We start from the raw sequence: 14,158 nt of genomic DNA, 5'->3' as shown, positions 1-14,158 counted from the left end.
TATTTGCTGTGAGCAAAACAACATTCCTTTATTAAAAATTAACTACGAAGCAGCCATTGATTGAGAAAATCTTATCTAAGTAATTATTAAATCAGAAGGTCTCCATATTCTATTATCTTACCATTACATCACTGTAGTCCTAAATGAAACACGCTTTAAGTTGTAATGTCTAATCTTGTTTACCTAAAACTACATTTAGGAACACATAAAAATGTTTTTCTCTTTGGACACTCTAAATACAAATTCCCAGCCGCCATCTTATTTTGCGGCGTGCTGAGGAGGCTTGGTGGAAAAGTAATGTTTATTGATGTGCCTTGGTATGCACTTCAGACATTCACTTTAGATGCTATGTTGCCCTAGATTCTTTGTTCACAGATCTCTTTGCTGCAGGAGTTGTGAATGCATCCACTCACGAGGCTATACCATCTGCTACAAGGCAACACTGACAGGGTATGACTGGCTAGCTCTTTCAGGTCATAAATATTATGCACACAGAACCTGAAGGAAGATTATATTATATGTGATACTTAGAGCTGGAAGAACACTATATTCTTGAAATATCTGTGAATGCCAGTGCATGGATTTGATTCAAATTACTCTATAGCTGTGAAACCACGAGGCTTCCATACAGCTCTGCAGAGCTTACTTGATGCACACATTCAGTGTGAGTTCATGCATTCAAAGCCACTTAGTAGATTCCCCACTAATCACTTACTGACTGCTACTTATTTGTTCACAGTATCTGAAAAATACATCATGACTGATGAATAGTTTCACAACTAACGAAAAAACACACCCAAACAGAGTCAGTTTAGTAGACACTTTTGGCTACATTTCCTACAGTAGATCTTTTGTAAAGGCCACTAGTATCAGGCTGTAATTAATGCTTCTCTCTTTTCCCTACAAATTCGACCTGTTCCCAAACAGAAGGGTCGCAGTGATGGCTAAAAATATGACCGTGTCTCCTCTTTCTGATAACAAGGAAAATGTCACAGAAATTGTTGCCAAAATCCAAATTCAGGAGTTTATATTCATTTAATTTTTTTGGGTTAGAATCAATATTGCCTAAAAATGGCCTAAAACCCTCTCAACTATTCTTCCATGTGGCAGCATCCAGCCTCATTACAATGATTTAAGCTATGTTTACTGTTTTCCACTGGTTTTGTATTCCAGATCTGCAAGTGACACAAGTGGATCAAGTGAAACAAGTTTATCTGAACTGGCTTTCTCTGATAAAGATTTGGGATCATCTGGTTGGGCATCTCAGTTTACCATTTGCTACTCTCCAGTTCCCCTTCTAACAGTTATATTGCTTCAGATATCACTGGGTTGTAAGAATTTTTATAGCTTTGCAAAAGGATCAGGACTCAGTAAAGTTACATTGGTAGGGATGACTGGTAGTTAAAGTAACAATGGGTGGAAAGAAAAATTCCTGTTACATATTCATGAATTTACACTGTCAGCACCAGAATGTCCACCTTGTACATGACATCAGTTTTTGAAAACACATGTTCTTGGTGTCATCTTACCTTGTTCTAACCCCAGCTCTTTAAAAAAATTCTGAATCTCAGGTGGGATTCCTCCTATGTAGACAGGTGAGTTTACTTTCAGCTGCTGAACACGGGGTTCAAGTGCCTGCTCTCTCAGTTCATTCATACTTGTTGAAATCACAGAGCCCTCCTTGTTCACAGTGACTTCATTCCACTTTCCATCACAATAAGACAGTCCCAACCAGAGATCCACTTGTGTGAAGACAATGCCAGTTTTTAAAAAGATGTTTAATATTCCACTTTTCAGTTCAATCTATATATTTTCAAGGAGAAAAAATATTTTGAAAGAGACATCAAATACACAACGACAGAAATTTATTTTAAAAAACATAATCAAAGGAGTTATGCACAAGATCAATGAATAAGAAATTTTTATCTTCAGGATAATACTGTTTACACAAAGCATGCTAAATACAGTGAGTGAATCAGTTAATTCAGAAGGTAGGAAAATATATTTTGAATTTTTGACAACAGACTTTGGCATTAATGCAACTAAAAAGAAAGGACAATGAATCAGGACTGTTTTGCTTTTTTGAGAATGAGAAAACAGTATTTTATCTATCGATTCATTTTTTAGAAGAATGTAACAAGATAATAAGGAAATGAAATGTCAGACCTGATTAAGGTCTTTTTAATTGGCTGGTGAACTCAATTTCAAATTTTTGCAGTATACATTGATTCTTACATTCATACATTTCATCCTTATTCTTCTACATCTTGTAAGAAAATAATTGGTTTTGTATGTGCTTTTTGAGATTAATGTGCCAATTCTCTAATAGAAATACATTTTACTTAAATGTTTCACTGTAGAAGTCTCCAAATGCTTTACTGTAAGACTCTTTATCCTAACTGAATGGAACACAAGTGGGCTGAGACTGTAAATTGGCACATATAAAGCACTAGACACTTAGGGGATGAACTGGTGCTTGAAAAATATGAATATATCCACAAAAAGGCATTACTGTTTCTATGACAAAACCTTATTAAGTGAAATAAAAACTACAGATTTAATATAAATTCTTATCACCATTATTGACAAACTGACATATTTAGTTTACTGATAATATTAGCATTGCAGTGTTCATAATTAGATTGTATTTCCTTAACAGGGACTTCAACTGATGAAAGAACTCTGTACTTGCAGTGACACAGGCAATGCAGGTCCTATCCCAAGTGCACACTGACTTCTTGCTCATAAAACAGAGGGATTTTGTTTATTTCTTTCTTTGGGACCGCAACTTTTCTTATTTCCATGAGTTTAGAGCCATTTATAGCTAAGGACTCTACAATACAGGTAAAGGACTGATCATGGCATCAGTATTGATGAGTATAGCTTGAAAAATGTGTCCATTGGACAAGTCACTGCTTTTCTTCACTGATAAGAATTAATATGGAGCAATATGTGCTGGTGTGAAGAAAGCATTCCAGATGCAGTAGTACAGTGGTATGCCAGCAAGCCTGCCAGACCTGGAAGCCAGAGAGAGGGCACAGTGTTTGACACAGGGTCACTACTCAGCACAACCCTTTTCCAATTTACTCATCTTGGCATAGTTTTAAAGCAGGCAGTGAATAATGCTTATGCTTTTTTTTTGTTGACCTGGACTGACATTTAGAATGCCTAAGTGAAGAGAAAGAGAGGGGATCACTGCTCAGTTTCAATTGTTCTGAATGGTGAAGATAAAAAAAACCAAATTCCTGCATAGATCTGAGCATAGGTACTGAGCATAGGTTTAGAAAAACAACAGACTAATTGTTTGCTTTAGATAAAATTCTGGGACACTTTAAAAAAAATGCTTGATTTCTAATCTGTCCTTGGAAACTGTATTATTACTTTAAATCAAAAAAGTATGAAGATCATCTTCCAGACATCTCAGTTGCCATCCCTATACAGAACAAGAGTGTTATATCACAGTTCTAAACATAAGCAGTTTCCAGTTTAATTCTTCAAAGCATGCTTGCTTTTCAGAATTTGAGGTACAAAATTTCATTAATGCTTTTCTATATGTACACAATTCTTATTTTGATATATCTTAGCATTTAAGTTTGGAGTTAGGAAAACCAAAGCTTAGCCTGAAACTGGAAGATATGAGGAGCAAGAAGAGCTTCCACTCTCTCACTAGCAGGTTGTGGTATCTCTCCGAGACTGATACAGGGACCAACTCTGATTAAAAATTTTATTAATGACCTGGGCAATAGGATGGGGTATACTCTCATCAAGGTTGCAGGTGATAGTTCAGAGGGCTCTCACTGGTGTTCTAGGCATATAAAGCAGCTTTGAAGAAAATACTGAGTCAAGATGGATCACAAACTGAACACCGGCCAAAAATGTACCCTCAAAATGATGAAGACCAACATGCACTGGGCTACATCAGAAATGAGGTAGGCACCAGTTCCAAGGAGTTGATTCTTCCCCTCTATCTATCATGTATAAGACCTGGACTACTGTATCCAGTTGTGGAATCTCTGGTATATAAAAGATACTGCGGAACACCAGAGTGAATCCAGTGGAGGGGCACCAAGTTGGTCAGTGCTTGGAGTACCTACAGTATGAGCTGAAGCTGAAAGAACAGGATCTGTTCAGTCTTAAGAGTAAAAGGGAAGAGAACTTTACTGTTCAACTGCATTATGGGAAGATATAAAAAAGACAGACCCAGTCTCTTCTCAGAGGCTCATTACGAAAGGATAAGAGGCAAAAAACAAGTTGTAATGAGAGAAACAGTAAGAGATCAGAGCTGGTTTCTTTGTTGTTTGGGGGTTTTTTTCCTATAATGCGGATGGCCAAAGATTGGAACAGATTGCAGAATTTATAAAGCTGTGGACCATCCATCTGGAGAGAGATGCACAATATCCAAGCAGAAAATGCATGGAGCAACCTATTCAAACATAAATTGGTCCTGCTTTTAGCAAAGACTGGGAATAAATTACTCCAAAGGATCAATCAACTTAAATGATTTTTTGGTTCTGTATTGTACTTCTCTGCAGGAGCAAGTTGTTGCCTCACTCGATCTGCTTATAAACATATGAGTTTGAAGATGAAAGGAATATGCAGATATAGCTCTGGGAAACCAAACTCACATATGATAGGGGCTGCGTCAGAGCCTGAATGACACTTCGTTAAACCTGCCACCCAAAATGGTCTCAATCAATGTTTAACTAGAAGAGTGACTATGGTTTTATCTCCCTTGAATTGGGAAGTCTTCCTGAGTCTCAGGAATACCAGCAGAAAAAAGCAATGGACTTCAAAAAACTTGTCAAGGACAGGCAGTCTGTGAGTCCTTTGAAAGTGAAAGTACATGTTACTCATGTTGATGTTCATTCCAGTTAAAAATCTAGCCTGGTTCAGACCTGCCAGCCAGAGAGCAGAGGCCCAAACAAAGACCCTCAACAGTCCCCTCAGAATCAGTCACTCTTCAACGATTTGCATTTTGAGTTCTCAAAATGCTAATTTCACACCCCTTCTTATTTCCATCACAGTAATGCTTTCATTTTGGACTCTGGTTATTTTACTTCATGCAGCTATTCAAACGTGCAATTCTTTGGGAGAAGTTCTTTCGAGACTTTTTTCTTACTTTGCAGCTTTGCAGAAGCAAATCAGCAGCTACAATTTCTTGGGAGCCAGTGCCACTGTTGCACACTGGCAGTGTTTAGGCTTTTGCTGCAGTTGAAGTGGTCAGCATCAAAATCAGTAATGCAAACTTTATCAGCCATCGTGGATTCTTTTAATCACATAAACTCATGAGGAAAACCATTCCAGAGTGAGAGCTAGTAATTCATACTAGTGTATCCGGTCACAGTTTGCCTGTAATTGTTATGCCTGCTTCCAAAGATAATCAGATTGACCTATCTGGCTTCAGTTAATTCTCAGGGCATAGAAGGCACGGAAGAAGTGACCTTTATGCACAGCACCTTTCTAGGACATCATTTTGTCTTGGGCAGAAAACAAGACAGACTCTTTGGCTGTTTGGTATCAGATCAACCACGTGTTTAGCTACAGTCATTCCCAAACTATAATGCTAATAAGAGAGCTGTGACCTATGCAAAGGGAAGGGTCAGGGAATACTGTCTTACATCGGCACTTGGGATAAGTGGTATAGCTTATAATCTGTTTTGCTGTGCAAGTGTTTCCTGACCAAAGCTCCTAACAAAGACATCGTAGCTCATGTGCAACATGCTACACACCTCATTTTCACTTTCTATTAACCTTTTTTTGTGAGCTCAAGTGTACAGAAAAACCTTCTGTCATCATTATGTATGTGCAGAACACAAAGCCGCAAGAGTTGGAAAAGCATGCATACATGTACTCATCCTCTCTAAAATTCCTCCTTTTAAGGTTATGGAGACGTTGAGGTCAGGATTAAAATGACATTAAAAAAAATTACTTGATTTAGGAAAAATTCTAAGAAAATTATCCAATCACAATTCTCACAGCTGAAAATAGTATAAATATAAAACTGCCAAAAATCTGGATGATTTTTGTATGAGTATGAGTAGAAAAGGAAATTATTTTGTCTAACTGCTTTGTGCTTTTGACTCCACTTAAAATTTAGTTAAGTCCCCTTTCTTACTTTATAGTCAGAATCTATTTTCTCATGTTTGTGGTAGTCTTACACAGAGCAAGACAGAGGAAACAAGGATCACATACTACCAGAATCTCCTGAAGAACCTTGTGAATACTGTTCATGTAAATAGTGCCCCTGTGCTGTGAATTACACACATACAACTCTAGTGTACCTATAATATCTTATCCTATTAGCTTGTGATCTTGGTCATTACTTGAGGGCAAAATTAAAGTAATAACTGTAATTAGTAAGACTTGTTATTGGAACTCATTGTAATTTTTTAACTAAGGTTGCTTCAAAAAGAGGAAGCAAACTGGTCTACCAGAATTCAAAACCCAGGAAAAAATGATCTGCTAGAAAAGCCAGTAGTATAAAAAGAAAATATAGAGTAAGTTATAGTTGACCTGAAAAAGAGAAAAATACATTTATACGTTTTAGGTCACAAGTTTAAAAGAAAAGGCCCATTAGATATAATGCCGTGCAATAAAACAGGCTGTGACATGACAGCCATTAGCAAAACAGCTGCATAATAAGAAATAAATAAATAAATTAAATTCAATAATAGAGTAGAAAGGGCAGATTGGGTCATAAAGAATAACAATACTTTCAAAAATCTCTAAAAATAAATTATTGCTTCCTGGATAAGCTGTAAAAGTATTTTTTTTCCATCCTCTGTAATACCTACTAATTGGTGCAAGTACTAACTATAGTTGACCTACTAAGCAATGGTGACCACAGCCTAATTACACTCAGAATCCTTGAGGAAAGGAAAATATCAAAATCCAGAGCCATGCAGCTAATAAAAGAATTTGAAAAATGAAAATAAACATATTAAAATTTAAACAAAATACTGGAAATTATGGAAGTACAAGTAATTCTGAGTATAAACAGTCTTATTTAACAGACGCCAAAAAGAAACTTCATAAGCACTATCCCACAAATTTGCCTAATACAGGATTTGTATTTTGCAGTGTTGGGAAAACCATGACAGGAATGAGATGGGATTAAGCTGGACCACTCATTTCTGTCTATATGTTTCAAATACAAATGAAAAAATTTATGGATTATAAAAAAATACATATATCTTAAAGAGAAAGATTTATTAGGAGACTGGACAATTTCCATCATGAACTTTTTGATTTACAATTTAACTGATCTTGTTCTACTATGAGAACTGGGAAAATGGTAACTCTATACTTGCCTAGGAATAACGTGGACACTTTTAATATGTCTTTCATTCTCCTTTCTCATTCAGTAAAGACAATAATTCTACGTTTCATATATTGATATCTTTCTTATTTATGATATAAATAACACAAGTAACTTAATTGAGTATCTCTTGGAGTGTTTTGCTCCCCTTACACTTTGCCATGCAAAGCATTTCAAAACTAGTAAAACACAAAAATAACTTATGGTATGAAATTTCTTTAAGTGCTAGTTTGGCTTTAGTAACAAAACTCACAAGTCATGTCTGAATATAGTTATTTGTATTTTTGAACTTACTGCAAGATAATCTGGGCCATCTTTATTGTAAACAAACAGAAGCAATCCATTCAGTTGATCTGTTCTGAATTTGAATGAGATCTCAAATTCCATTCCACCACTGAAAACACCTGAACGCAATTCCAGGAACCCTGGAAAGAGAGTGAGTGCATACATAATCTAATCAAATCCACAAATAAATAGTTTCAGGAAACCAAAAGTAAAAATTTAGATGCTACTTTCTACTTTGATATAAAGAACTTGGGCATCGAGATTATAGTTCTTACAACTTTATCACTCAGCCTCATAAAGGACAGTTATTGACAACATACTACAAGAAACCACACCGGTACAATATCCTCTTTTTTTTTACCTGGCATTTCTTTTGGTACCTTATAGGCATCGTTTATGTCTCTACAAAAGTGAACCTTCATCTTTTACAGGCACATCAAATTTGCATGCAGTTACAGCAGCACTACCTGTCTGTAAACCCAGAGACCAAATTTTAAACCATTCAAAAATAAACCTCTATAACTAAAAATGCTTTGAAAAGCAGATCACTGCAATACTTTTAATATGATCACCTTTTATATCTCAAGAACATACTTGGTTAGTGCAATAGAACAGGAAACTACCTCTGCCAAGAAAATGTGCTCCTTCTGAGAGGACAATGGGGCATCCTTCCCAAACATGATAGACATTGTTCTGTTCTTCAGCATACTCCCAGTTCAAAGATTCCCAGTTTTCATAAGGAGTATGTACTTTTTTCAAAAATACATCACTAAGACACCCCACAAATCCTTTCTGTACTATCCTCTTCATCCCTGCAAAAAAAGGAAAATATTTTTTAAGCCAATTAATCACCTGCAACTAAACACAGGAATTAATTTATATGTTTTATTCATGTTCTCCTTATCATATATGTCTATGTGTGCATTGAAAACCAGCTATCAATCACTTCATAAAGATAGTGTCAAAGTTAGATCCAGATTTTTGAATGGGTCTAGTTCCTAAAGACAGCAGTGTCTGCTACATAGCTGAAAAATACTAAACTTTTTGAGATTTTTGTATACAGGTACTTTCAAATCAACAGCAGAAATCTGCTCTATGGAGATCCAAGGAAAGTTTTCTTTAAACAGAACAGTAATTCTGAAGAAAGGCATGGTTCTGCTGAATAGGAAGAAATAGTGTTGCAAAAGCTAAGACAGATGAATACATGTTTAGAAGTTTCACCAGGAAATGTTTCTTTCCTTGTTTGAATAAAAAACTCCCAATGATTCCTGGCTGTTATACTCTTTTTTCACTAGGGACAAAAACATAAAGCAGATTTATAGGTGGCCTTCTCTTGAATGGTATTTATAGTCAGTCTCATTTTAAATATTTACCTGTGTTTTCTGAGGGAGGCATCCTGGATTACTTTGTGAACCAACGTTTTAGAAGAACACATGCACGTATTTCTGGTTTTAGTAAAGTGACAAAGAAGGAAAGAGGGAGTTGGACTTCAGTGTACCCCACTAGTTTTTATGTCAGATGTGAGAACATAAACTTAGCAAAGAATTTGGCTTCCAGGTTAATATGATAGAAACAATTCTGGAAATGAATTCACTGAGAACAGCTGACTGTATACTGGCTTTGTAGGCAGTCACCTCTCTGTTACAGGTTGACAGGTTATATACTTGAAATATATACCAAATTTATATATGAAAACTTATGTTTATTGATTTTTCTAGAAGCCAAGTATGATCCAATTCTACATAAATTCTATGTCTATAAAATACAGGTATATTCATACACCACCAAATTCAATGCAACAACCTCTGAAGGATACAAACTGACACCAAAAAAGGCCAGCATGTTGTATCCCTGCACTCAAGTGCATAACCCTGTGTTTAAGCTAATAAAAAGAAATTTCTTGTGTATTTTGGAAAAGAATTTGGGAATCTGTGTGTAAAACACATCCTTAACTTTCACAGTCATACCAGTTCTGTGTATAAAATTCATTAAAATGCACACAGAGCTCATACGCTGCTTTAATGCTGATGAAATCAGCTATATAGACATTTTGATCTATCTCGAAAGGTAAAATTTGAGAAACTGTAAAGACTTATTTATCATACTCACCTACATCCTTTCTCTCAATAGTATAACCCTGTGGAAGTCCTCCAACAAAAACTCCTGTGTTCTCTCCAATAATGGTACTGCCACTAGTTGCTAAGGAAGAACCTGAAAGAAATAGATCATTATTCTGTTATTCAATGCTTTCAACAGATTTTCAACTCAATAACAAAATATTGATATTTCATAAAAAAGGCTAATGTGACACAATGTCCTAGTACTTTCCCATACATATCCAGGAAATAGTCACATCTCTATTTTACAACAGAATATTAAAACAATTATAGATTCACAAGCACAAAAAGACACAGTATTAAATCATCAAAGGTTCACATTGGACAGATACCCCAGATGAACAGACAAAACAGTAGTGATCTTTTGAGAAAACTGAGTTGAATTCTTTTTTGTGTGGGCAAACACAGGTAGTGGAAATGTAAGCAAGTGAGCAATACCCTGAGCAATACCAAATTTATTTAGATGAATTGATTACCTGTGTACTGCCCATCCACTGTGATGTTTCCCACTGCTTGAATTCTTGTAGCAATTATTTGGTGCCAGTTGTTATCATTGTACATTTTTCCACCATCATTAGTTGGAGTGACTGCTACTGCAGATCCCTTTTTAAATAAAGAGAAGAATCCAATTTAGAATATTATGAAGGTAATTATAGAATTTAGAATTATACTTTACTGTTTTACAGCAATCTGTAGCATGTAACATCTAAAAATATAGACAGAAGTCCTGTGCTTAACTTCTTTTGAACTACTGAATGATGTTTAGGACTGATTTCCCCACTAAATTAACCTTTTCAAATAATAAATGAAAGATCAAGGATCCAGTTTGGTTTCTACTAAAAACAGAAAACTCTGTGTAGTTCCCCTGATAAAGACAAGGATGAGGCACAAATCGTTGAGGGTCATGTCACTCAAATTTTTTATTTTTTATTCATTTTTTTAATTATGTCTCTATTTAACTACTTCATGGATTACTGTGGCTGTGTAGTTTGATGGTCATGATTCAATGCACCATCCACAGAGAGAAGCAGCATATCAAGATTGTTAATTGCAGTACCTGTCTAAAGGAAGGAACCCAAAAAAGAGGTGTATTTATAGCACAGTAGATCCATGTTCTGTCCCTGTTAACCTGGTATCAAAAGGATTTAAATTTCTAGATGAAAGAGTACAATAAATTTAGGGAGGGAAAAAAAAGTCATTCCAAGAGATTCAGGAAGACACACCAAAACAAAGAAAGGGAAAAAAACCCCAACAAAACAACAACAAGAAGAAAACAAAAACAAAACCAACCAACCAACCACCTCCCCCACCCCCAAAAGATAGTTATTGAAGTTGCTTTATGGTATAAGGGATGTTTGAAAAAATACATTTAAATTTAACTAGAATTTTTATGTGGTTTTATTAAAACAAACAAAAAATACAACAAAGGGGGGTGAATTTAGGGACATCTATGACAAGTACAGAGAAATCTTTTCCAAATTGCTGAGTAAGAGGAATATAAGAGATGAAGCTGCCAAACTAAATCTCACAATTGTAAAGAACCAAACAAAATATCACATAAATTAATATAATGATGTAACAAAAATAAAATCAATACATTTCAAGAATTTTCTTGAGATTTATATCCAAATAATCTTCTAATTTCCTAATGCTTCCCATAATATTTTCTCAGGACTTTATACCCTACTTGAACTATCTGAGAACTCAAAGTTATTCTGCTGGATTCACAAATACAATTGTCCTATGCAGCAGGCAACTACTGAATGGAAAAACATTTCCTTGTATAGGCACTGTGCCTTATTAAAGAATCTCCACCTCTGTAGTTACTTTATGGCTTCAAAAAACAACTTCAAAAAAACATGTAAAAGAAAAATTTGGTTCCTTATCATTTGGGGGCCTAGTTTGTAACTTTGCAATAGCAAACTAGACCATTCAGCAATTTTTTTATTCTCAGATCATCTATGACTTTTTCTGGCCAAAGGACCTTAGAGTTATGCACATGGAGAAAACCTGTTGATGTAAACAACTATCTATTTTAATTAATACTAAAAACTTCTAGTTAAAATTTAGTCTTCTGCCTTTAGTGGCATTCATCTATTAGAAATTGCATTTTGGCATAAGATTTATGAACACAGAATACATTTTACAGTACCTTTTGAATTGGGGATTGTCACTGTGTATCTTATGTATCAAAATACATATGATGTGCACATATACACACAATTACAGAAAAAGTTATTTCCTGTGGATATTTACAGCATGCTTCCTACTCCATTCAGCCAACATCCTGGTACTGAGGAGTTTTGTGCAGCAGCCCTCTGCCCCATTAAAACAATACAAAGCTATATATCCTTACAAATTAATTCCCACTTTTTCATATACTATTTTTTATTGTCTTCTCTCCTATTTCAACATTTTAATATTTTACAAACACACACATTTCATTATCGTAGTTTAATAATTAAAACCAGAACTGGTGTCATGCCCAATTAATGTGCCCTGGTAGCATGCCCATTAGTTTTTCCATTAGTGAATTCAACAATACTAATGGGATTACTAGCATGGGATGCTAATTGGGCGTGACATAAGAAACTGGCTTACTTCTTAGCATACCCTTGCTAATGATGAAATTAATGAGCATTTTATTAAATGCTGTCTCATCAAAGTGTACTTAGTTAGCGTTAAAATTGTTACAAACGATGCTGCATTCTAAAGATCAGGTGCCTGAATAAGTGGTTCTTCATATTATGTTTGGCAACAGTCTAGAGCATTAACAGTTTTATACATCAGAAACCACATTTATTTGTAACCAATTCAATCTGGGACCACACAAGCATATGTGCAAACCTGTGCTTAATTTTGGAGGAAGACAAAAAAAGATGGTATTCAGGATTCAGCATGCAATGAATTGGAGGTCCCTTTAAGAAATTTTATCCAGAACTACCTGAGTCACTCTGTGATCACATTCAAATAGCCTATTGTGAGATGTCTTGTCATGCATCTTGGAAATCACCATTTTGAAATGTGGGTTATTCAGCTAAACCATACAACATCTTAATATTTGGTAGATCTCAGTGATAACTAAATAAGTACGAATCACTGTGGTTCTCTTGTGACGATGTTTACATTGAAAACACATAGAAACATCACAAATAAGAATCTTTAAAGATACCGTCTTAGGTGTCAAAGTCTGAGTGTAACTATACTTTTTCCAGTCAAGTTCTTTCAATTCCCAAACTCCTACCACTGAGAAGGTAAACAAATACTGAAGTTTTGCCAGTGCCAAGGAGGAAGGTCTGGATGGGACTCACACCTGGGTAGGTAGTCTCCATCTTCCTTTTCTTTGTGGAGTTACAGCTTACCCTCAGACTGTGTCTACTAGTTCAGCTTCTTCATGACAAGAACAACCAAAAAGGAAACACAGGCAACAAGAAAAGTGTCTGATGTTCCTCCTTTTTGCTGTAAAGTTTAGTAAATTGATCTCCTTCTAAAATGGAAGAGCTGGACTCAATTCCCTCCATTCTGTGAAAACAATCTCAATACACTATCCCCAGACTGTACTAATTACTAAGGAAGAAGGTACTCCACACTGGATTTATATTTTCACTTTTAATGATTTCACTTGGTGTAAAAAATTCAGTGCTTCCCTGAGAAGAACAAATGACCTGCAGCCATTGAAAGATAAACAGAAATTTAGCTGGAGTTGATTACGTAATGTAGGGGTGGAGGTAAAGACGTTATGATAAGAAGAAAATCCACAGACAGCTGAAGGTTTATAGGTACTCTGGGTTTAGAGGAAGATCTATGGAACAATTTGATTGTTCAGACAAGACTAAGGAAGACATCTGTTAGCAAAACCCCTCATGCTTCCTGGGGCATGAGTAGAAACTGCAAAGAATGACAGTAAAACAATTAGGAAGGAAAAAAAGAGCAGTTACGCAACACAAAAGGGAAACAAAAGGGATCGTCAGACAATAGTTGGATGAATGGTGGTGTACATGAGGCTCAGAGAAGTATGAACGGACAGGAAGAAAAGGATTTGAAATTAACACTTAGCGAAGGATGAAGCTAGGCTGGTGAAGGCTCCCCACTAGGAAGACTTGGCAGGACTATCCCCAGAGCAGACACAACAAAGAGAAAACGCATTGCTGATTGTGAGCAAAGATACATACCAGCATCCTGAAAGGGACTAAGGGTAAAAATAATTAACCTGTGACAGGACACAGCTGGAAGGGAGCACAGAATATTATGCCACACTGCTACAGATAAAAAGCAGCAGCAACACAGTTGTCATCAAAAAGAATTTTTGCAATTTTTAAGGGAAGAGCACAAAGGCAAGGCCACAAATGCTTATTGTATATGCCATGACCATAACTAGAGAAAACAATGCATATAACCTGGTTAAGACACCACATGATGTCAATAAAATGAAATTAAA

The 14,158-nt window shown here is 35.7% G+C and overlaps 1 protein-coding gene across 8 annotated transcripts in view; it reads right to left on the bottom strand.

Moving 5' to 3' along the window:
* Window positions 1-14,158, bottom strand: part of USH2A (usherin) — a 379,301-nt gene that overhangs the window by 231,197 nt on the left and 133,946 nt on the right. For all 8 annotated transcript variants that reach the window (XM_027641249.1, XM_027641251.1, XM_027641252.1 and 5 more), the window contains 5 exons: window positions 10,197-10,323; window positions 9,713-9,814; window positions 8,227-8,415; window positions 7,613-7,743; window positions 1,530-1,803 (listed from right to left, as the gene is read on the bottom strand). In XM_027641249.1, the coding sequence (XP_027497050.1) occupies window positions 1,530-1,803; window positions 7,613-7,743; window positions 8,227-8,415; window positions 9,713-9,814; window positions 10,197-10,323 (823 nt within the window). The remainder of the gene's footprint in view (window positions 1-1,529; window positions 1,804-7,612; window positions 7,744-8,226; window positions 8,416-9,712; window positions 9,815-10,196; window positions 10,324-14,158) is intronic.

This window comes from Corapipo altera, unplaced genomic scaffold, assembly GCF_003945725.1.
Source record: "Corapipo altera isolate COAL_440 unplaced genomic scaffold, ASM394572v1 48b, whole genome shotgun sequence".
NCBI lineage: Eukaryota > Metazoa > Chordata > Aves > Passeriformes > Pipridae > Corapipo > Corapipo altera.
The sequence above is the reverse complement of the archived record's forward strand: the minus strand, read 5'-3'. Positions and strand labels throughout refer to the sequence as shown.